General features: G+C 35.5%; 2 protein-coding genes across 3 annotated transcripts in view; one reads left to right on the forward strand and one right to left on the reverse strand.

The window, feature by feature from the left end:
- The window catches only part of ZFYVE9 (zinc finger FYVE-type containing 9), a 194,445-nt gene that overhangs the window by 83,096 nt on the left and 89,153 nt on the right, over positions 1 to 22,196 (forward strand). The window lies entirely within an intron of this gene.
- LOC116750596 (39S ribosomal protein L51, mitochondrial-like) lies at positions 5,455 to 6,048 on the reverse strand. The gene has a single exon (XM_032625444.1). It carries the CDS (start codon positions 5,848 to 5,850, stop codon positions 5,542 to 5,544), a length of 309 nt encoding a protein of 102 aa, XP_032481335.1. The 5' UTR covers positions 5,851 to 6,048; the 3' UTR covers positions 5,455 to 5,541.

The following is a 22,196-nucleotide window of genomic DNA, read 5'->3' on the forward strand; positions in this document are numbered from 1 at the left end:
TTTAACATATAATGAACATTTATAAATGTAATTATAAAATGTTATATTTTATATAAATTTATATTTATATAACAAAGGTTTATATAATTTATATAATATTATATATGTTTATGTATAAAATGGCAAACTACAGTCAGTATTTTACTCTGTGCTTTTCATTTGAATTACTGTTCCATAGTAGTCAGGAGTAATTTTGTCTATAAAAGAACTATATATTTAATAATATTTTGATATTTATGTCATTATAGTATATTTTTAGTTTAAGTGAAAAATACTTTAAAGAATTAAAATATCATGTTAAAAATAACTGTTGAAATTGAAAATAAAACACACATTTTTAGATGGGATGAAGAGACCTGGTACTATTTTTATTTTAAACAAAGTAATATTTATATCTTGAAAGATGGCAGTCTTCTACCTACTTTTACATATCCCTAGTCCCTAGTCCAGCTCCCTGGACATACCTACTTTAAGAAATTAATAGTCGTTTTTTGAAAGTTAAAGTATAGTTGATTGGGCTTCCCTGGTGGCGCAGTGGTTGAGAGTCTGCCTGCTAATGCAGGGGACATGGGTTCGAGCCCTGGTCTGAGAAGATCCCACATGCCGTGGAGCAACTAGGCCTGTGAGCCACAACTACTGAGCCTGCGCGTCTGGAGCCTGTGCCCTGCAACAAGAGAGGCCGCGATAGTGAGAGGCCCACGCACCGCGATGAAGAGTGGACCCCGCTTGCCATAACTAGAGAAAGCCCTCGCACAGAAACGAAGACCCAACACAGCAAAATAAATAAATTAATTAATAAACTCCTACCCCCAACATCAAAAAAATAAAAAGTGTAGTTGATTTACAGTATTATGTTAGTTTCAGATGTATAAAATAGTGATTCAGTATTTTTACAGATTATACTCTGGCTTTTTTGGCTGCACTGCATGGCTTGTAGGATCTTAGTTCCCTGACCAGGGATTGAACCCATGCCCTTGGCAGTGAAAGCGCAGATTCCTAACAACTGCTGGACCACCAGGGAATTCCCTATATTCCATTTAAAGTTATTATAAATAACGGCTGTATTTCCCTGTACTGTATAATACATCCTTATAGCTTATTTATTTTATGCATAGTAGTTTGTACTTCTTAATCCTCTACTCCTGTCTTGCCCCTCCCCTCTTCCCTCTCCCCAGTGGTAACCACTAGTTTGTTCTCTATATCTGTGAGTCTGTTTCTGTTTTGTCATATTAATTCGTTTCATTTTTTAGATTCCACATATGAGTGATAACATTGAGTTTTGTCTTTCTGTGTCTGACTCTTTTCACTAAACATAATACTCTCTAGGTCCATCCATGTTGTTGTAAATGGCAGAACTTCATTCGTTTTAATGGCTGAGTAATATTCCTGTGTGTGTGTGTGTGTGTGTGTGTGTGTGTGTGTGTACGCACTACATATTCTTATTCCATTCATCTGTTGATGGACACTTAGGTTGTTTCCATATCTTGGCTCTTGTAAATAATGCCATGATGAACATAGGTGTCTATATCTTTTTCAAGTACTGTTTTCATATTCTTTGGATAAATAACCAGAAGTGGGATAGCTGGATCATATGTTAGTTATATTCTTAATTTTTTGAGGAATCTCCATACTGTTTTCCATAGTGGCTGCACCAATTTACATTCTCACTAATAGTGTACAAGGGCTCCCTTTTCTCCAAATCCTTGCTGACATTGTTATTTGTAGACTTTTTGATGATAGCCATTCTGACAGGTGTGAGGTGATATCACATTACGGTCTTGATTTGCATTTTCCTGATGGATTAGTGATGTTGAGCATCTTTTCATGTGCCTGTTAGCCATCTGTGTGTCTCCCTTGGAAAAATGTTCATGTGTTCTGCCCATTTTTAAATTGGGTTGTATTTTTTTTATATTGAATTGTTTGAGCTCTTTATATATTTTGGATATTAACCCCTTACTGGTCATATCATTTGCAAATGTTTTCTCCCATATTGTAAGTTGTCTTTTTGTTTTGTTAATGGTTTCCTTTGCTGTAGAAAAGCTTTTCAGTTTAATTAGTTGCCATTTGTATATTTTTGATTTTGTTTCCTTTGGCTTAGAAGACAGATCTAAAAAACTATTGCTGTGATTTGTGTCAAAGAATGTTCTCTATGTTTTCTTGGAGTTTTATAGTTTCCAGTCTAACATTTAGGTCTTTAATCCATTTTAAGTTTATTTTTGTAGGTGGTATGAAAAAAATGTTCTAATTTTATTCTGTAAAATAAATGTAGCTGTCCAGTTATCCCAGCACCACTTATTAAAGAGACTGTCTTTTCTCCATTGTATATTCTTGCCTCCTTTGTCATAGATTAATTGACCATGAGTGCATGGCTTTATTTCTGGGCTCTCTGTTTTGTTTCATTGATCTGTATATGTCTTTTTGTGCCACTACTGTGCTATTTTGATGACTGTAGCTTTGTAGTATAGTCTGAAGTCAAGGAGTGTGCTAACCCCAGCTTTCTTTTTTTCAAGATTGCCCTGGCAACTCAGGGTCTTTTGTGGTTCCATATTAGTTTTAGGATTATTTGTTCTAGTTTTGTGAAAAATGTCATGGGTATTTTGATAGGGATGGCATTAAATCTGTAGATTGCTTTGGTAGTACAGATTTTAACAATATTACTTCTTCTAATCCATGAACATGGGATATCTTTCCGTTTCTTTGTATCATCTTCAGTTTCCTTCATCCGTGTGCTATGGTTTTTAGTCTTTCACCTCCTTGGTTAAGTTAATCCTAGGTATTTTATTCTTTTTGATGCAATTTTAAACGAGATTATTTTCTTGCTTTCTCTTTCTGGTGGTTCATTATTAGTTTATAGAAAAGCAACAGATTTCTGTGTATTAACCTTGTATATTGCAACTTTACTGAATTCACTTATTCTAATAGTTTTTCAGAGAAGACTTTAGGGTTTTTCTATATGTAGTGTCATGTCATCTGCGAATAATGACAGTTTTACTTCTTCCTTTCCAATTTGGATACCTTTTATTTCTTTTTCTTGTATGATTGCTCTGGCTAGGACATCCAATACTATGTTAGATAGAAGTGATTGAGAGTGGGTATCCTCTGTCTTGTTCCTGATTTTAGAAAAAAAAGCTTCCAGCTTTTCACCATTGAATATGGTGTTAGCTATGGGTTTGTCATAAATGGTCTTTATTATGTTAAGATACGTTCCCTCTATACCAACTTTGATGAGAGTTTTTTCTTTTTTTAATCATGAATGGCTGTTGAATTTTGTCAAATGCTTTTTCTCCATCTATTGAGATGATCATGTGATTTTATCTTTTTGTTAATGTGGTGTATCACATTGATTGATTTGCAGATATTGAACCATCTTTCATCCCTGGAATAAATCCCACTTGGTCATGCTGTATGATCCTTTTTATATAATTGTTCAATTCTGTTTTCTAATATTTTGTTGAGGATTTTTGCATCTATATTCATCAGAGATATTGGCCTGTAATTTTCTTCTTTTTGTAGTGTTTTTGTCTGGCTTTGGTATCAGGGTAATGGTGGCTTCATAGAATAAATTTGAAAGTGTTCCCTGCTCTTCAATTTTTTTAGAATAGTTTGTTTGTGTCTTTCATTTTCTTTTTTTTGGCCACTCCACGTGGCTTGTGGGATCTTAGTTCCCCAACCAGGAATTGAACCCATGACCCGTTCGATGGACCACCAGGGAATTCCCTAGAGTAATTTGAGAAATAGTTAGCTCTTTTTATATGTTTGGTAGAATTCTCCTATGAAGCTGTCTGGTCCTGGACTTTTGTTTGCTGGGAGTTTTTTGGGTTTTTTTTAATCAAAAATTCAATTTCACTACTAGTGATTGGTCTGTTCACATTGTCTCTTTCTTCCTGATTCATTCTTGGAAGGTTATATGTTTCTGGAAGTTTGTCCATTTTTTCTAGGTTGTCCAATTTATTGGCATATGACTGTTCATAATATTCTCTTATGATTTTTTGTATCTCTGTGGCATCAGTTGTTATTTGTCCTCTTTCATTTCTTATTTTGTTTATTTGGGTCCTTTCTCTTATTTTCTTGATAAGTGGTACTATTGGTTTATCAATTTGGTTTATCTTTTTTAGAAAAACAGCTCTTGGTTTCATTGGTCTTTTCTGTTTTTTGTTTTTTCTTTTTAATTTCTATTTTCTTTAAATCCACTTTGGTCTTTATTATTTTCTGTTTTCTACTGACCCTGGGCTTTGTTCTTCTTTTTCTAATTCCTTTAGTTGGTAGTTTAGGTTTCTATTTGAGAGTTTTCTCTTTTTTTGAGGTAGGCCTGTATCGCTATGAACTTGCCTCCTTTAACTGCTTTTGCTGCATCCCATAGATATTTGGAAAGTTGTGTTTCCATTTTCATTTGCCTCAAGGTATTTTCTGATTTTCTCTTTGATTTCTTCATTGACCCATTGGTTTTTTAGGAACATCTTGTTTAGTCTCCACGTGTTTGTGTTTTCCCCATTTTTTTTCCTGTAGCTGATTTCTAGTTTCATACCATTATGGTTGGAAAAATGATTGATATCATTTCTATCTTCTTAAATTTGTTGAGACTTGTTTTGTGGCCTAGCATATGATCTATCCTGGAGAACGTTCCATGTGCACTTGAAAAGAATGTGTATTCGGTTTTTTTTAGATGGAATGTCCTGTAGATATCTATTAAGTCCAAGTGGTCTAATGTGTCATTTAAGACTACTGTTTCCTTATTGAATTGACTATTTTTACAGCAGAAAAATTGAACAGAACGTATATATACCCCCACCCCCCCCAGTCGACCCCATTATTAACATCTTGCACTAGTGTGGTACATTATTGAAATTGATGAACCAATATTGATACATTGTTATTAACAAAAGTTTTATAAAAGAAATACATGCTATAGTTTTTGTTAGAGTTTACTCTTTGTGTTGTACAGTTCTATGGGTTTGATAAATGCATATTATCTATCCTATTACAGTATCATATAGAATAGTTATACTACCCTAAAAGTCCCTTGTCCCCCACTTATGTATTTCTCCCTTATTTTCTCTGAACCATGGAAGCTACTGATCTTTTCACTGGCTCTGTAGTTTTGGCTTTTCCAGAATGTCTTATAGTTAGTATCATACATTATGTTGGCTTTCAGACTGGCATCTTTGACTTAGAAATATACATTTAAGATTCTTTTTTTTGTGTGTGCGGTACGCAGGTCTCTCACTGCTGTGGCCTCTCCTGTTGCGGAGCACAGGCTCAGCGGCCATGGCTCACGGGCCCAGCCACTCCGCGGCATGTGGGATCTTCCTGGACTGGGGCACAAACCCGTGTCCCCTGCATCAGCAGGCGGACTCTCAACCACTGCGCCACCAGGGAAGGCCCCCTTCTTTTTTTTTTCAAAGAAGTCCCATTTTATTCCTGAGAGCATACAAATCCCCTTCCTCATAAGGAAAAGTACTTTCCCTTTCTCTTGGGTGATAGATACACCTCTTCCACAGTTCCCAGCATTCTCTTCTACCGGTACTTTCCACGTCAGTTAAATCATTTGTGGAGATAGCTGATGCGTTTGTTCAGGTTGTGCAGGTCATCAGTGAACATCCAATTTCCAACCATTCTCTTCTTTCGGATACAACGCTGCAATTCATTCCCCTTCCAGCCTCGAAGCCATATGGGGCCCTTGATCAGTTCTTTGGGGTGCTTTTCAAAGTTTCCCAGGATCCCGATGTCATATACCCCGAATGTGGCTCTCTTCTCATTCCAACGGTCAGCCACTTTGCGGGGTGGGAGGGTGACCCTCACATGGAACAGTCTGGGAACACCTCCTGTCCTGGGGGTGACGGAGTGGGTCATGGTCCCAGGGGCACGGCCACTACCCAACTACAAATGCTGCATCTCCAGCAGGCACCGTCAGGGCCTCCTCTCCACCAACCGTGAAAAAGGAGGACCCTGTGGGGAAGATTCTTCCCTGTCTTTTTAAAAAATTGAGTATAATTTACATATAACATTATATTAGTTTCAGGTATATGACATAATGATTCGATATTTGTATATATTTTATATACTGTGAAATGATCACCACAAGTCCAGTTATCATCTGTACCATACATAGTTACAAAATTTTCTTATGATGAGAACTTTTAAGATTTACCCTCTTAGCAACTTTCAAATATGCAATACAGTATTATTAACTATAGTTAGGATGGCATGCACTACACCCTATGACTTATATATTTTATAACTGCAAGTTTGTGTCTTTTGAGCACCTTCATCTGTTTCACATACATCCTCACCCCACCTCTGGCAACTACCACCAATTGTTCTCTGATTCAGTGAGCTCATTATTTGTTGTTGTTTTGTTTTGATTTGGTAGTTTTTAGGTTCCACATATAAGTGAGCTTGTCTGGTATTTGTCTTTCTCTGTCTTACTTATTTTCACTAATGTAATGCCCTCAAGTTGCATCCATGTTGTTGCAGATGTCAAGATTTTATTCTTTTTTGTGGCTAATAGTCCATTGTGTGTGTGTGTGTGTGTGTGTGTGTGTGTGTGTGTGTACACATACATACATAAATACATACCAGAATTTCTTTATCCATTTATCTATTGATGGACACCTAGGTTGTTTCCATATATTGGCTATTGTAAATAATGCTGCGGTGAACATGATTGTGTAGGTATCTATTTGAGTTAGCAATTTTGTTTTCTTTGTATAAATACCTAGAAGTGGAATTTCTGGGTCATATGGTAGTTCTATTTTTATTTTTTTTGAGCAACCTCTATACTGTTTTCTGTAGTGTCTGCATCAATTTTCATTCCCACCAACAGTGTGCAAGGGTTCTCTTTATTACATCCTTGCCAACATTTGTTATTTGTTGCCTTTTTGATAATAACCACTGTGACCGGTATGAGTTGATAACTCATTGTGGTTTTGATTTGCATTTCCCTGGTGATTACTGACATTGAGCACCTTTTCACATACCTGTTGGACATTAATATATCTTCTTGGAGAAATGTCTATTCATGTCTTCTGCCCATTTTTAGATTAGATTGTTTTCTTCCTATTGAGCTGTATAAATTCTTTGTACATTTTGGTTATTAACCCCTTATCAGATATATGACTTTCAAATATTTTCTCCCTTTCCATATGTTGCCTTTTTGTTGACGGCTTTTACTGTGTAGAAGGTTTGTAGTTTGATGTACTCCCACTTGTTTATTTTTGCTTTTTTAGGTCATTGCTGAAACCAGTGTCAAGGAGCCTCCATGTCTTTTTGTGACGTGATACCTCATTTTTTAAAATTGCTGAATTGTGTCCTATTGTATGAGTATACCACAAGTTTGTTTATTCATTCAGCTGTTGAAAGACATCTTGGTTAATTTCTGTTTTAGGCAATTATAAGTAAAGCTGTTATAAATATTCGTGTGCAGGTTTTTGAGTGGATGTAAGTTTTTACTTTGTGTAAATATGTAGGAGTATGATTACTGGAGAGTATGGTAAGTCTGTGTTTCTCTTTGTAAGAAACTGCCAAACAGTCTGCCAGAGTGGCTGTACCACTTTTGCATTCCCATCAGCAATGAATGAGAATTCTTGCTGTTCTACATCCTCAGCAGAATTTGGTCTTGTCAGGTTTGGACTTTAGACATTTTATTTAATTAATTTATTTATTTGGCCATGCCATGTGGCTTGTGGGATGTTAGTTCCCCTACCAGGGATTGAACCTCTGCCCTCAGCAGTGAGAGCAAGGAGTCCTAACCACTGGGCCACCAGGGAATTCCCAGATTTTAGACATTTTAATAGGGGTAGTTTCTCATTTTTAAAAAAATATTTATTTATTTATTTATTTATTTATTTGGTGGCCCCGGGTCTTAGTTGCGGCATGCAGGATCTTTAGGTGCAGCATGTGAACTCTTAGTTGTGCCACGTGGAATCTAGTTCCCTGACCAGGGATCGAACCTGGGCCCCCTGTATTGGGAGCATGAGTCTTAGCCACTTGGACCACCTGGGAAGTCCCCTCTCATTTTTGTTTTAATTTACACCTCCCTAATGACATATGATAATGAACATCTTTTCATATGCTTATTTGCCATCTGTGTGTCTTCTTTGGTGAAGTGTCTATTCAGATCTTTTGCCCATCTTTTAATTGGGTTGTTTGTTTTCTTGTTGAATTTTAAAAGTTCTTTTTTATATTTTGATTCAAGTTCTTTATCAGGTATTTGTTTTGCAGATACTTTCATTTTCTTAGACATATCCACTTTAAATTCTTTCACAAATATCTATGAGTATTAAACTATACACTTAAAATGTATTTCAGTGGAATTATTTAGCTGTTTCTTGATTATCAATTCTAGAAATGATCTAGTGAATTTTCAATTTTTCTGTTTATGTATTTTCATGTTTATTATTTTGAGTCTAAAGCTCCAAAAGGGTAAGGATTTTATCTGCCTCGATTGCTACTGTATCCACAGCTTTAGCACATAATAGGTGTTTACTGAATATTAGTTGGATAAATGAAGAAATGAATACTATCTCTTAATGCAGCAGAACATCTTTTTATACAACACCTTGAGACTTTGGATGATGGCATCAAATACAGAATATAAGGGATGTAAGGACTTTGGAAAATATTTTAAGTTAGTCATGTATGTTTTTCCTACTAAAGATAGATTCAAACCAAAACAAGCTTATTTTCCTAATTGTCTATTTACTTACCTATTGATGAGAAACAATAGATGTGAGAGTAAGAAACAGATGCTTTAAATAGAATATTGCATGGTAATTTAGTTTCCCTCATACTCTGCCTGAAAACCTGTTTGTCCTGTCTTATCATTGATATTATGAGTTTAACCATTCTGGCATGGTAAAACAGGATCAACATTTTGGATTAATCTTGAGTTCTAATGAAACTAGAAAATATTTTCCATTCACACCCTTCAAAAGGCTGTGTTGGCTAAAAGTCAATCTCATCCATGTCATAACACTTATCATACAGTATTGTCTTTGTCTTTCTCCCCCGTTTGTATGTAAGAATCTTGTGATTATGATTTCTCTTTGTATCCCCAGCATCTAGCGTAGTGCTCAATAAATGTTTGTTAATGAACAAATATATGAATCCCAGATCATTAATTTTTTCAACAAACACTGAGTGCTTGTTATTTGTCTGTCACTGTGCTGGGTGCTGAGTTTATACTAATGACATTATGATCCCTACCCTCACGTAAAGATTAGTGGAAATAACCAAAAGCAAACAAACAGAATTACAAATTGTGATAAGGGATATGAAAGAAATTAACAAGGAGGGATAATATTAAAAACGGAGAAGGGGAGGAAGGTCTGGAAAGTCTTCTGAGAAATGACAAAATTTTAGGTGATACATGAAATTTGAGGAGTCAGCCATTCAAAGAACAGAGAGAAGAATGCTTCGGGAAGAGTAAACATCATGGACACAGTCTCTGAGGTAGGAAAGCACCTATTCACGAAACTGAAAGGAATACAGTGTGGTTAAAGTATAGCAAGTAAGAGAGGTCACATAAAAAGAGGTTGGAGAGGAGATCAGGGAATAGATCATGTTGGCCTTTGCAGCTCATGTAGGGAGTGCAGAGAGAAGCCATGGGAATGGATGAGCTCACCTAGGGAAGAGTGTACAGAGGAAAGAGAAAGGGCCCAGGGCTGAGCCGCTGAGGTCAAGTGGAGAAGGAGGACCCAGTACAAGTGACTGAGGAGTGGCCAGAGAGACAGGCAGAAAACCAAGAAAATGTGTTGTCTCGGAAGTCAAAAGAAGAATGTAGTTTGTCAAAGGATAGGGATTATCACCTATGCCAAATGCTGATCAGGGTCAATAATTTGTGGACAGGAAAGGGCCCACTGGACTTGACTACATCAGGGTCATTGATAAAAGCAATCTTGGTTGAGCTGTGCATACAGAAGCCAGAATGGGTTGAAAATGGAATAAGAAGAGAGGAGATTGAGATGTCCTTTTCAGGTTTTACTAAGGGAGAACAGAAGAAATTGGGGCAATTATTCAATGAAGATGGTTATTATGGGTGAATTTTTTTTAAGGATGGGAGAAACTACTGTATTTATATAAAATCATGAATGATCCTCTAGGCAAGTTGTTTTAGGAGAAAAGGGGATTGATCAAAGGAAGAGAAAAGTTTTTGAGAAGGTCAAAGGGATGGGATCTATTCATCTGTTGAGGGTTAGGTTTTCAACAAGGGGAAGAAAGGTGGGGAAAGACAGAGGTAGATTTTTGTATTTAGTGGTGAGAGCATTAAGAAATTTCTATATCCTTGGCTCATACTTCATATAGGAAATATAAACATTGAGAGAAGGTGAAATAGGGATAGGTGATGAAGGTTTCAGAAAAGAGAATTAGTTATGTTGGAGTGGGAAAGTAAAGCCTAGTAGAAAATGGAAATTTTCATAGCCCTGTAAGACTTTGTATCAAACTTTCAGCCAGTTTATACTAGTCCAGTCCTGACTTCATGGGATAGGGTCAGTATTTTTCTTTGGAGACATTTTGAGCTTGTTACATTATCTTAGCAATACAAGCACTTTTGAATGGAGAAACAAGTAAAGTCCTATAGGGCCAATCTGTGTTGCCATCTGTTCATCCATTTCCGTTTATTTGTTTACTCATTGATTCATTCAGTGAGAATTATTTATTGCTTAGTGTTCTGGTTTTAACCAAAGAGATGCAAAAGAAGGTAGAAAGATGGCCACTCTATTAAAACATACTGTTCACGTTTCTATAGATGACAAATCTTAAGTATATGAAATAAGTAACAAAACAATTACAAAGCTGCAGATGCTTTGCAGTTGGAAGCAGACAGATGGTGATGGTGGTGCTAGTGGCGGCAAGGAGAATGAGATAGGTGATATTCATTGAGTGTTTATCATGTGCTAGCCACTTTTCTAAAAGCTGCTCATCTTATCCTATTTAATATATGTAACTCCTTATGAGGTAGGTAGTGTTATAATCCACATTTGACAATAGGTCTAAAACGATTAACTTGTTCAGAAATCACACAGCCAATAACTAGAGTTAGGAATCAAACTCAGATTCTTTGACTTCCAGAGTCCACACTCCAAAGCAATATGCAATGGTTTTAGGAACAAACAGAATAAGAGAGTGATGAAATTGAGGTCTGTAGTGCTAGGGCCGCTTCTCTAGCAACACCGGGACTATGACCACAGAGTTCCTGGGCAGACAGCTAAAAGAGAATCAGAAGGGAGCTAACATTTATTTAGTACATACTCTGTAATTTGTTTATTATCTAGTTTGTTTATTTCTAGTAAACCTTTGTAAAAGGTGATATTATCCTTATTTTACAGTTGAAGAAACTGAGATACTATGAACCAACCAAGGTTTTTTTGGCTGTATAACTCATGCTTTTTCCCCATAGGTGTAGTGGAGAGGATAAAAATTAAAAACTCGTTAGGTTTTATGGTGATTTTTATGTTATTTTCTTAGCATTTCTGAGAGGAACATCTGTATTTATACCATGTTTTCAAAGCAAATTTTATACTTCATTCAAAAAGAAGGGTGAAAAATATCTGATTTGTATTTTATTAGATGGCAATTTGTTATTTTAAATGAAGTTATATATTAAATTAGTTGCAATTTACTTTTGAATAACTGGCATTACAGTAAGTTTTGTTTAGCATTTGGGAATTTTGGTGGTGAATACAGAATAACCTTTATAAGAGCCTGAATTACAAGGTCTTTATAAGACCCTTAATTACATTAAGATAATCTGTTGGCTTATAACTTCAGAGATCAATTTTCTCAAGGTTTTTCTGTCCTCTGGTGTTAAAACATAGCCACTGGCTATACTCCTTGGGAAGCAGAGAGGTAGTAATTTCTCAGACTGAAAGTGGGTCGAATTGTGGTGTTAAGAGCATTGTAATGAGCAGAAGAGATCAATATTTCTAAACAAACCTAGGTTTAGAATACTTCACAGCCATTTATTAGCTTCTTCATGATCTTGGGCACAAGGCACTTTCATCATCTGTAAAATAAAGGTGAAAACACTTAAGTTGCACAATTACATATAATAAAGATCTGTTGAATGAATGAATTATGAATATTAGAAGTAATAAATATGTTACCTACCACTGTATATAGTGTGTTATCCCTAAATGATAACTTATTATTTTAATTATATCTTTATGGAAAGTTGACTGTGTTTCTGTATAAAGTATTGGTTTTTGTTATTGAGTGGTAGAGTTCATTACATATTCTGGATATCAGATTCCTATCAGAGATCTTGATTTGCAAATATTTTCTCCCATTCCTTGAGTTGCTTTTTCACTCTGTCAGTAATGCCCTTTGATGCACCAAAGTTTTAAATCTTTTTTTTTTTTTGCGGTATGTGGGCCTCTCACTGTTGTGGCCTCTCCCGCTGCGGAGCACAGGCTCCGGACGTGCAGGCTCAACGGCCATGGCTCACGGGCCCAGCCACTCCGTGGCATGTGGGATCTTCCCGGACTGGGGCACGAATCTGCATCCCCTGCATCGGCAGGCGGACTCTCAACCACTGCGCCACCGGGGAAGCCCCAAAGTTTTAAATCTTGATGAAGTTCAACTTACCTGTTTTTTCTTTTGTTGTCTGTGCTTTTCGTGTCACATCTAAGAAAGCACTGGCAGATCAAATGTCATGAAGCATTTTCCCTATGTTTTTTCTAAGAGTTTTATAGCTTTAGCACTTACATTTAGGTGTTTGATCCACTTCAGTTAATTTTTGTATATGGTGTAAGATAAGAGTCTAGTTTCATTCTTTTATTCTTTTGAATGTGGATATCTAGTTTTCCCAACACCATTTTTTTTTTTTTAAATTTGGTTGCACTGGGTCTTAGTTGCAACAGGTAGGCTCCTTAGTTGTGGCATGCGAACTCTTAGTTGCAACATGGATGTGAGATCTAGTTCCCTGACCAGGGATCGAACCCGGCCCCCCTACATTCGGAGTGCAGAGTCTTAATCACTGCACCACCAGGGAAGACCCTCAACACCATTTGTTGAAAAGACTTTTTTTGCCATTGAATTGTCTTGGCACCCATGTCAAAAATCATTTGACTATCTATACATTTATTTCTGTGTTCTCTGTTTTATTCTCTTCTTTGTGTCATTATTTATACTACTATCACACTGTTTTGATTACTGTAGCTTTGTAGTAAATTTTTTTTTTTTGTAGTAAATTTTGAAACCATCAAATATGAATCTTCCAACTTTGTTCTTAGTCAAGATTATTTTGGCTGTTTGGGATCCCTTGAGATTCCTTATGAATGAATTTAAGGATGGATTTTTCTGTTTCTGAAAGAAAGTCTTTGGGGCTTTGATAGGGATCGCAGTGGATCTGAAGATCACTTTGGGTAATATTGACATCTTAACAATGCTAAGTCTTCTGATCCACGGACATGGCATTTCTTCTTGAAATTTTTTTGTCAGTCTTCTGTTGTCTTCAGTGTACAAGTCTGTCATTTTCTGAGTTAATTTAATTCCTAAGTATTTTATTCTTCTTGATGCTATTGTAAATGGAATTGTCTTCTTTCATTTTTTGGCTTGTTCATTTTTTTTTTTTAACTTTTTTTTTTTTTTTTGGCTGCACCGCATGACATGTGAGATCTTAGTTCCCCCACCAGGGATCAAACCCACACCCACTGCAGTGGAAGCACGGAGTCTTAACCACTGGACCACCAGGGAAGTCCTTGTTCATTATTATTAAAAATTTTTTTATTGAAGTATACTTAATTTACAATATTATATTAATTTTAGGTGTATAGCATAATGAATCAGTATTTTTACAGATTATACTCCATTAAAAGTTATTATAAGGTAGTGGCTATGATTCCCTGTGCTATGGAATATATCCTTATTGCTTATCTAATTTATACATAGTAGTTTGTATCACTTAATCCTGTACCCCTAATTTTCCCCTCCCCCTCTCCTTTTCCCCTTTGGTAAGCACTAGTTTGTTTTTTGCATCTGTTAGATCTGTTTCCATTTTGCATGTACACTCATTTGTATTATTTTTTAGGCTCCACATATAAGCCGTATTATACAGTATTTGCCTTTCTCTGTCTGACTTATCTTACTTTTGGCTTGTTCATTCTTAGTGTACAGAAATACAAGTGCTTTTTGCGTGTTGACTTTGTATCCTGCAACCTTGCTGAATTTGCTTATTAGTTCTTACGTTGTGTGTGTGTGTGTGTGCGCGTGCGTACAATCTTTAGGGTTTTGTATGTGCCATCTGTGAACAGAGATAATTTTACTTCTTAATTTCCAATTTGAATGCCTTTTATTTGGTTTCCTTGCCTATTTGCTCTGGCTAAACTTCCAAAACTGAGTTTGAATACAAGTGGCAAAAGTGCATATTCTTGTCTTGTTCCTGTCTGAGACGAAAAGCTTTCTGTCTTTCACTGTTGCATATGATGTTAGTTTTGGGTTTTTTATATGTGGCCCTTATTATGTTGAGGTACTTTCCTTCTATTCTAAGTTTGTTTAGTGTATTTATCATGTAAGCATGTTGAATTTTGTTGTGCTTTTTCTGTATCAGTGATCATGTGGATCTTTTTTCATTCATTTAATGTTGTGTATTACATTGACTAATTTTCCTTTGTTGAACCATCCTTGCATTCAAGGAAAAAAATCCCACTTGGTTATAATATATAATCCTTTTTATGTGTTGCTGAATTTGGTTTGCTAGTATTTTGTTGAGGATTTTTTGCATCAGTGTTCAAAAGGGATATTGGTCTCTAGTTTTCTTGTAATGTATTTGTCTGGCTTTGGTATCAGTAATGCTGGCCTCATAGAGTGAGTTAGGAAATATTCCTTGCCTTTCAGTTTTTTGGAAGAGTTTAAGATTTGATGTTCTTAAATGTTTGGTAGGGACTTCCCTGGCAGTCCAGTGGTTAAGACTCTGCGCTTCCACTGCAGGCAGCATGGGTTTGATCCCTGGTCGGGAACTAAGATCCCATATACCACACAGCATGGCCAAAACATAAAAAATGTTTGATAGAATTTACCAGTGATGCCCTCTGATTTGGAGCTTTTCTTTGTTAGGAGGTTTTTGATTACTGATTCAATCTGTTTGCTATAGATGTATTCAGATTTTCTATTTCTTCCTGATTCAGACTTGGTAGGTTTTGTGTTTCTAGGAATCGGTACATTTCATCTAGGTGGGTCACAATTTTTCTAAATCAAAACAGAATTAATAGAAAAACTCAGATTAGGATATTGAGTCTTAAATCAGTGCTTCCTTTGATAAAACAAATCAGAAGGTGGTTATAGGATGTCAGCTAACAATGTGTCTTAGCTATATAATGCATTCATCACATTTTCAATATATAAAAGGGCAAAAGAAATGTTTGAGTGGGTTATTAACAGTGGAGAAATATTTAAATTTATATTAAGAAGTAGAAATTAAAATTATGCCTAAATAGCAAAAAACCAGAAAATGTTGATAATACACAATGAAGGTGATGTTACGTTGAAATCAGCATGATTATATTCAAAAAGCTGTATGTATCAATTCTTAGAGTTATTAATTCCTTTTGGGGGAAATAATTCCGAAGAACGAGGTTTGTAATCAAAAAGATGGTCATTTTAGTGTTACTTTTTTGTTTTTAATTTTTAAATTTTATTTAATTAATTTTTTTGGCTGTGTTGGGTCTGTGTTGCTGCATAAGGGCTTTCTCTAGTTGTGACGAGTTGGGGCTACTCTTTCTTTTGCGGTTCATGGGCCTCTCACTGTTGTGGCCTCTCCCATTGCAGAGCACAGGCTCCAGACACGCAGGCTTAGCAGCCATGGCTCATGGGCCCAGCCACCCCGCGGCATGTGGGATCTTCCCGGACCGGGGCACGAACCTGTGTCCCCTGCATCGACAGGCAGACTCTCAACCACTGCGCCACCAGGGAAGCCCCGGGGCTACTCTTCATTGCGGTGCGCAGTCTTCTCATTGCAGTGGCTTCTCTTGTTGCGGAGCATGGGCTCTAGGCATACGGACTTCCATAGTTGTGGCTCGCAGGCTCTAGAGCACAGGCTCAGTAGTTATGGCACACGGGCTTAGCTGCTCCGTGGCATGTGGACTCTTCCCAGACCAGGGATCGAACCTGTGTCCTGCGCATTGGCAGGCAGATTCTTATCCACTGCACCACCAGGGAAGCCCTAGTGTTACTTAAAATAGTAAATAAATTTGAAATAATTTCTGTACAAAATTGGATAGTGATAAGTTAAATATAATAATGTAATTTGATTCCACCATTAAAAATTTTTATAAAGCTGTATGGAAAATACTTATGATGATGTATGAGTAAAATAAAATGCAAACTCATAGTTATACTTTGTTTTTAATTATAAAGATTATTCTTGGGCATACAAATAAGTATATCTAAGAGGAATGTGTAAAACTGAAAATGGATCATTTTGTTTGGTGGAATTTTGGATAATTATTCTCTTTTCCTCTCTGTTTTTAATTCTTAGAGTGGTTCTTAATATTGATTCAATTAAAAACAAGTCAGGATCTGTAAAATAATCTTGCCCAAAAAAGTCAAACTCAAGTCTGATCAAATGTCTAGATTTTGCAATCAATTTTAGGAAATACAGAGAGAAACTCACGTTAACCAACACCACAAGAAGGCAATCGATGAAATCCAGATTGTGGGAAAGTACAGGACAAATGACTCAATTTCTTCAATAAAATCTTTGTGTGTGTGTTTTTTTTAAAACACTGTATCATACACTATTTAAAAATTTTTAAAAATCCTTTTCATTATTATTATTTTTTTGGCCATGTGGCTTGTGGGATCTCAGTTCCCTGACCAGGGGTTAAACATGGGCCACAGCAGTGAAAGCCCGGAATCCTAACCACTAGGCCACCAGAGAACTCCCTTCAGTAAAATATTTTTGAAGGAGAACCTATATATTAAAAGAGACTTGAGACAAATTCACCAGTCATAAAGTGTGGACCTTATTTGATTCTTGATTCAAGTATAACATTAAAAAACTAAATAAAATTAAAAATTTAAATATATTCATAAAAGCTTAATAAAAACACTATATTAAAAATATAAGACTCATACAGCATTGAATGCATATATTAGAAAAGAAAGACCTGAAGTCAGTCATCTAAGTGTCCACCTTAATAAACTAGAAAAAGAAGAGCAAATTAAATCCAAAATAATCAGAAGAAAAGAAATATTAAAAATTAGAGTAGAAATCAATGAAATTGAAAACAGGAGGTCAGTAGAGAAAAATCAGTGAAACCAAAAGCTGGTCTTTGAAAAGAGCAATAAAATTAATAAGCCTCTAGACAGGCTCATTAAGAAAAAAGAGTGGACCCAAGTTACTAATATCAGAAATGAAAGAAGGAACATCATTACACATTCCATTAAAAGGGTAATAGAGGAATACTATGCACAACTCTATGTCCACAAAGTTGGTAACTCAGAAGAAATGGACCAATCCCTTGAAAGACACAATTTGCCAAAATTCACACAAGAAGCAGTAGACAATGTGAATAGGCTTATGTCTATTAAAGAAATTAGGTCAGTAATTAATAACCTTCCAAGTCAGAAAGCACCAAGCCCAGGTGGGTTCATTGCTGAATCCAAACATTTGAGGAAGAAATTATACCACTCCTCCATAATCTCCTTTAGAAGATAGAACCAGAGGGAATACTTCCATACTCATTCTGTGAAGCCGGCATTCCTCTAATAACAAAACTAGACAAAGACATTATAAGAAAACTATGGACCAATATCTTTCATGAACATAGATGCAAAAATCCTCAACAAAATATTAGCAAATTGAATCCAACAGTGTATAAAAATAATCATATACCATGACTGAGTGGGATTTATCCTAGTTATGCAAGGCTAGTTTAACATTAGTAAATTAATTAATTTTAATCCATCACATCAATAGGCTAAAGAAGAAAAACCATGTGATCAACAGATGCAGGAAAAACCATTTGACAGAATGTAACACCCATTCATTATAAAACTGTTAGTAGATAAGGAAGAGAGAGGAACTTCCTCAACATGATAAAGAACATCTACAAAAAACTGACAGCTGATATAATAAATAGTGTGAAACTTGAAGCATTCTCACTAAGATCGTGAATGGGGCAAGATGTGCCCTCTCACCACTGCTTTTCAACATTCATACTGGAAGTCCTAGCTCAGGCAATAAGACAGGAAAAGGAAATAAAAGGTATGCAGATTGGGAAGAAAGAAATAAACCCGTGTCTTTGTTCACAGATAGCATAATCATCTATGTAGAAAATCTGAAAACATTGACCAAAAAACCCCTCCTGGAACCAATAAGTGATTACAGCAAGGGTGCCAGATAATAAGGTTAATATGCAAAAGTCAATTGCTTTCCTATATACCAGCAATGAATAAGTAGAAATCGAAATTAAAAACATGATATCATTGATGTTAGCACCCCCAAGACTAAATACTTAGGTATAAATCTAACAAAATATGTTGTATGTACAAGATTTATGTAAGGAAAACTACAGAACTCTCATGAGAGATACTCCATGTTCATGGATTGGAATACGCAATATTGTCAAGATGTCAGTTCTATAGATTGATCTATAGATTCAGTGCAATCCCAATCCCAACCAAAATTCCAGCAAGTTATTTAGTGTATATCCACAAACTGAATCTAATGTTTGTATATAGAGACTAAAAATCCAGTGTAGGCAACACAGTATTGAAGAAGAATAAAGTTGGAAGACTGGCACCACCAGACTTCGAGACTTACTATAATGCTGTAGTAAGCAAGACAGTTTGGCATTGGCAAAAGAATAGACAGATCAGTGGAACAGAAGAGAGATCCCAGGAAAAGGCCCACAGAAATATAGTTGACTTATCTTTGACAAAGGAACAGAGGCAATACAATGGGCAAACTGGGCATCTGCATGCAACAGATTGAGTCTAGATGCAGATCTTACACCTTACACAAAAATTTACTCAAAATAGATCACAGTCCTAAATGTAAAATGCAAAAATATAAGACTCCTAGAAGATAATGTAGGAGAAAATCTGGATGACCTTGGATTTGGTGATGAGTTTTTAGATGCCAAAAGCTCAATCCATGATAAGAATTGATAAGCTGGACTTGATTCAAATTAAAAACTTCTGTGAAATAACTTGTGAAGAGAATGAAAAGACAAACCAAAGACTGGGGAAAAATATTTGCAAAAGCCATTTCCAATAAAGAAGTGTTATCCAAAATATACAGAGAACTCAATAAGAAAAGAAACAACTCAATTTAAAAGTGGGCCAAAGACCTTAACAGACACCCCATGAAAGAAGATATACGATGGCAAATAAGCATATGAATAGTTGCCCACGTCATAAGAGTAATGCAAATTAAGACAACAATGAGGTACTACTACACACTTAATTAGAATGGTCAAAATCCAGAATGCTGACATCACCAAATGATGGTGAGGATGTGGAGCAACAGGAACTCTCATTTATTGCTGGTGGGAATGCAAAATGGTACAGCCACTTTGGAAGACAGTTTGGCAGTTTCTTACAAAGAGAAACATAGGCTTACCATACAGTCTGGCAATCATACTCCTAGGTATTTATATAAATGAGTTGAAAACTTATATGTTCACACAAAAACTTGTATGTGAATGTTTATAGCAGCTTTATTCACAATTGCCAAAATTTGAAAGGAACCAAGATGTCCTTCAGGAGGAGAATGGATAAACTGTGGTACATCCAGAAAAAGGAATATTCAGTGCTAAAAAGAAATGAGCTTATCAAGCCTTAAAAAGAAATGGAGGAATCTTAAATGCATATTATTAAGTGAAAGAAGCCAATCCGAAAGGGCTATATACTGTATGATTCCAACTATATTACATTCTGGAAAAGGCAAAACTATGGAGACAAAAAGATTGGTGATTTACAGGGGTTAGTGGAGAGGGAAGGATAAATAGGCAGAGCACAGATATTTAGGGGAGTGAAAGTACTCTGTATGATACTATAATGGTGCATAAAAGTTATTATACATTTATCCAAACCCATAGAATGTATAAGACCAAGAGTAAACCCTCATGTAACTATGGACTTTAGGTGATAATGATGTATCAGTGTAGATTGATTGTAAAAAATGTACCATTCTGGTGGGGGATGCTGATAATGGCAGAGGCTAGGCACGTAGCCAGGGTAGGGGGTATATGGAAAATCTCTGTACCTTCAGCTTAATTTTGCTGTGAACCCCAAACTACCCTAAAAAATAAAGTCTATTAAAAATATATATGTGACTTTTTAAAATGTTGATACTGCTTGGATATTTGATATTAAGAAATTGTTCATTTTTAAGGTGTGTGGTTTTGTTATGTTAAAATAGTCCCTATGTTTCAGAGATTATATATTGAAATATTTAAAGATTAAATGGTACCTGAAATGTATTTCAGAATGATTAAATGGGAGAGAAGTGGGTGAGGATTGACTTTGATAACGGTCTCACCTGGGTAATGGGCACTTGGGGTTTTGTTATGCTGTTATGTATACTTTTATATGATTGAAAATTTCTATAATAAAAAACTTTTTAAATCAAGAATGACCAGAGTATGGTTACAAAAATAGGGATATGTTTTAATTGCTTGCCTTTTTACAAATTAGCACTTTTAACCCACATATTACTCTTATAATGCATTATAAGTGTGTTATTTACAAGGTAATAACAGGATATATAAAAAATTAATTCAGAATATAGTAAAGGATATGAATCTGATAACTTCATACAAGTTTAAGGTTTTATGTTGAATCTTATTTCCTTACAACTCTTTCTGTTTATATAGCCTCACTTGGAAATAAAGTTTGAAGGTTTGGTCAGGGACCCTTTGGAGCCAGATACACTCTTAAAATGACTCTGATAATTATTGTTTTCAATTAATAACAGCAAAGTTGCAGCAGGTGTTTAGACAGAAGCAGGGTTCGAATCTGATTGAACTGCTTTAGTTCTTATTACATTGATTTTGGTATTTGTTAATATGCAAGGGTAAAGTACTCTTTTGCACTTAAGAATTTTTACAAGTTATTACTGTCACTGGTCTTTGTGAGTGGCTGGATATTGGTCAGTCACAAGCACTTTCCTCTCCTGGTTTTTATTCTTGCAAGGCAGTTATTTCTGTCATAATTACAGGGCTTTTTGAAGACTTGGGACATCATTCTTTCTAATTTGGAAAGAAATAAGTGAGCATTTGATGATTTGAATTTTCAAGAATTGCAGTGGAGTGTTATTCACACTGTAAGGGGGTATAAATAGGCACAAAAAAAGGTACTGAATATGAAGCTTGTTCATAAATTTCGTAGTAGGGTTTGTTATCTGGAAAGCCATGAGTGGAAAATTTTAAAAGGAAAGGGATCTAAGGGCACCATCGTATATTTAGTACCTATAATGTGCTACATTTTACATGGGTTATCTCATTTAATCTTCATAAAAACCTTACATGGAGGATATTAATATTTCAGTTTTACATATGAGGAAAAACTGAGCCTCAGAGATTTAAAATTATTCGGCTAGTGAATGATAAAGTTGAGATTGGAACCCAGAAGTGCCACATTAAAGAAAATTACACACAAACGGAACATTTTAACCAATATTTCGCTGGAACATTATATAGCATATGTATTATAAATCATCATAATTTGTCTCTTTACAGTTAGTTGGATCATACAGATCCTGTCATTTAAGGTCATTCATAACCATTTGACCTATAAGACTTGAGGTCACTATTATTAATAAACTGCTTAAAATGTGTTTGTGACTGTTGGAGTTGTGAATTTGAGCATGTATGATATAGCCCTTCCTTGATAAGTGCACATTAATGTTTGTTTCTCCATTCATATATTCGTTTGTGCAATCATTTTACTAATCCAGGAAGCAATAAGCATTTATCGAGTACCTATGTTATTTCAGGCACTGTGATATCAGTATTAACAATACTTTCATTCATTGTTCCATGGAGTTTACATTGTAGTTTGGGAAAATGGAGAATAAGTTAAATAAATGCAATAGATTGTGTTAGTTATGGTAATGAAGGTATATGGTCTGATACTTCAGCAATATAAGAAGTTCACATGTACAAATATATAATTATCTTTATTTCTAGAACTGACTTCACTCATCTGAGCCTGTAGCTCAGAGAACTAAGGAAGATACTTAGAAGACGTTT

The sequence above is a fragment of the Phocoena sinus genome, chromosome 1 (assembly GCF_008692025.1).
Source record: "Phocoena sinus isolate mPhoSin1 chromosome 1, mPhoSin1.pri, whole genome shotgun sequence".
Lineage (NCBI taxonomy): Eukaryota > Metazoa > Chordata > Mammalia > Artiodactyla > Phocoenidae > Phocoena > Phocoena sinus.

Excerpts from the sequence above, each read along its gene's own strand:
- LOC116750596 (XM_032625444.1), bottom strand. The coding sequence starts at position 5,850 with ATGACCCACTCCGTCACCCCCAGGACAGGAGGTGTTCCCAGACTGTTC.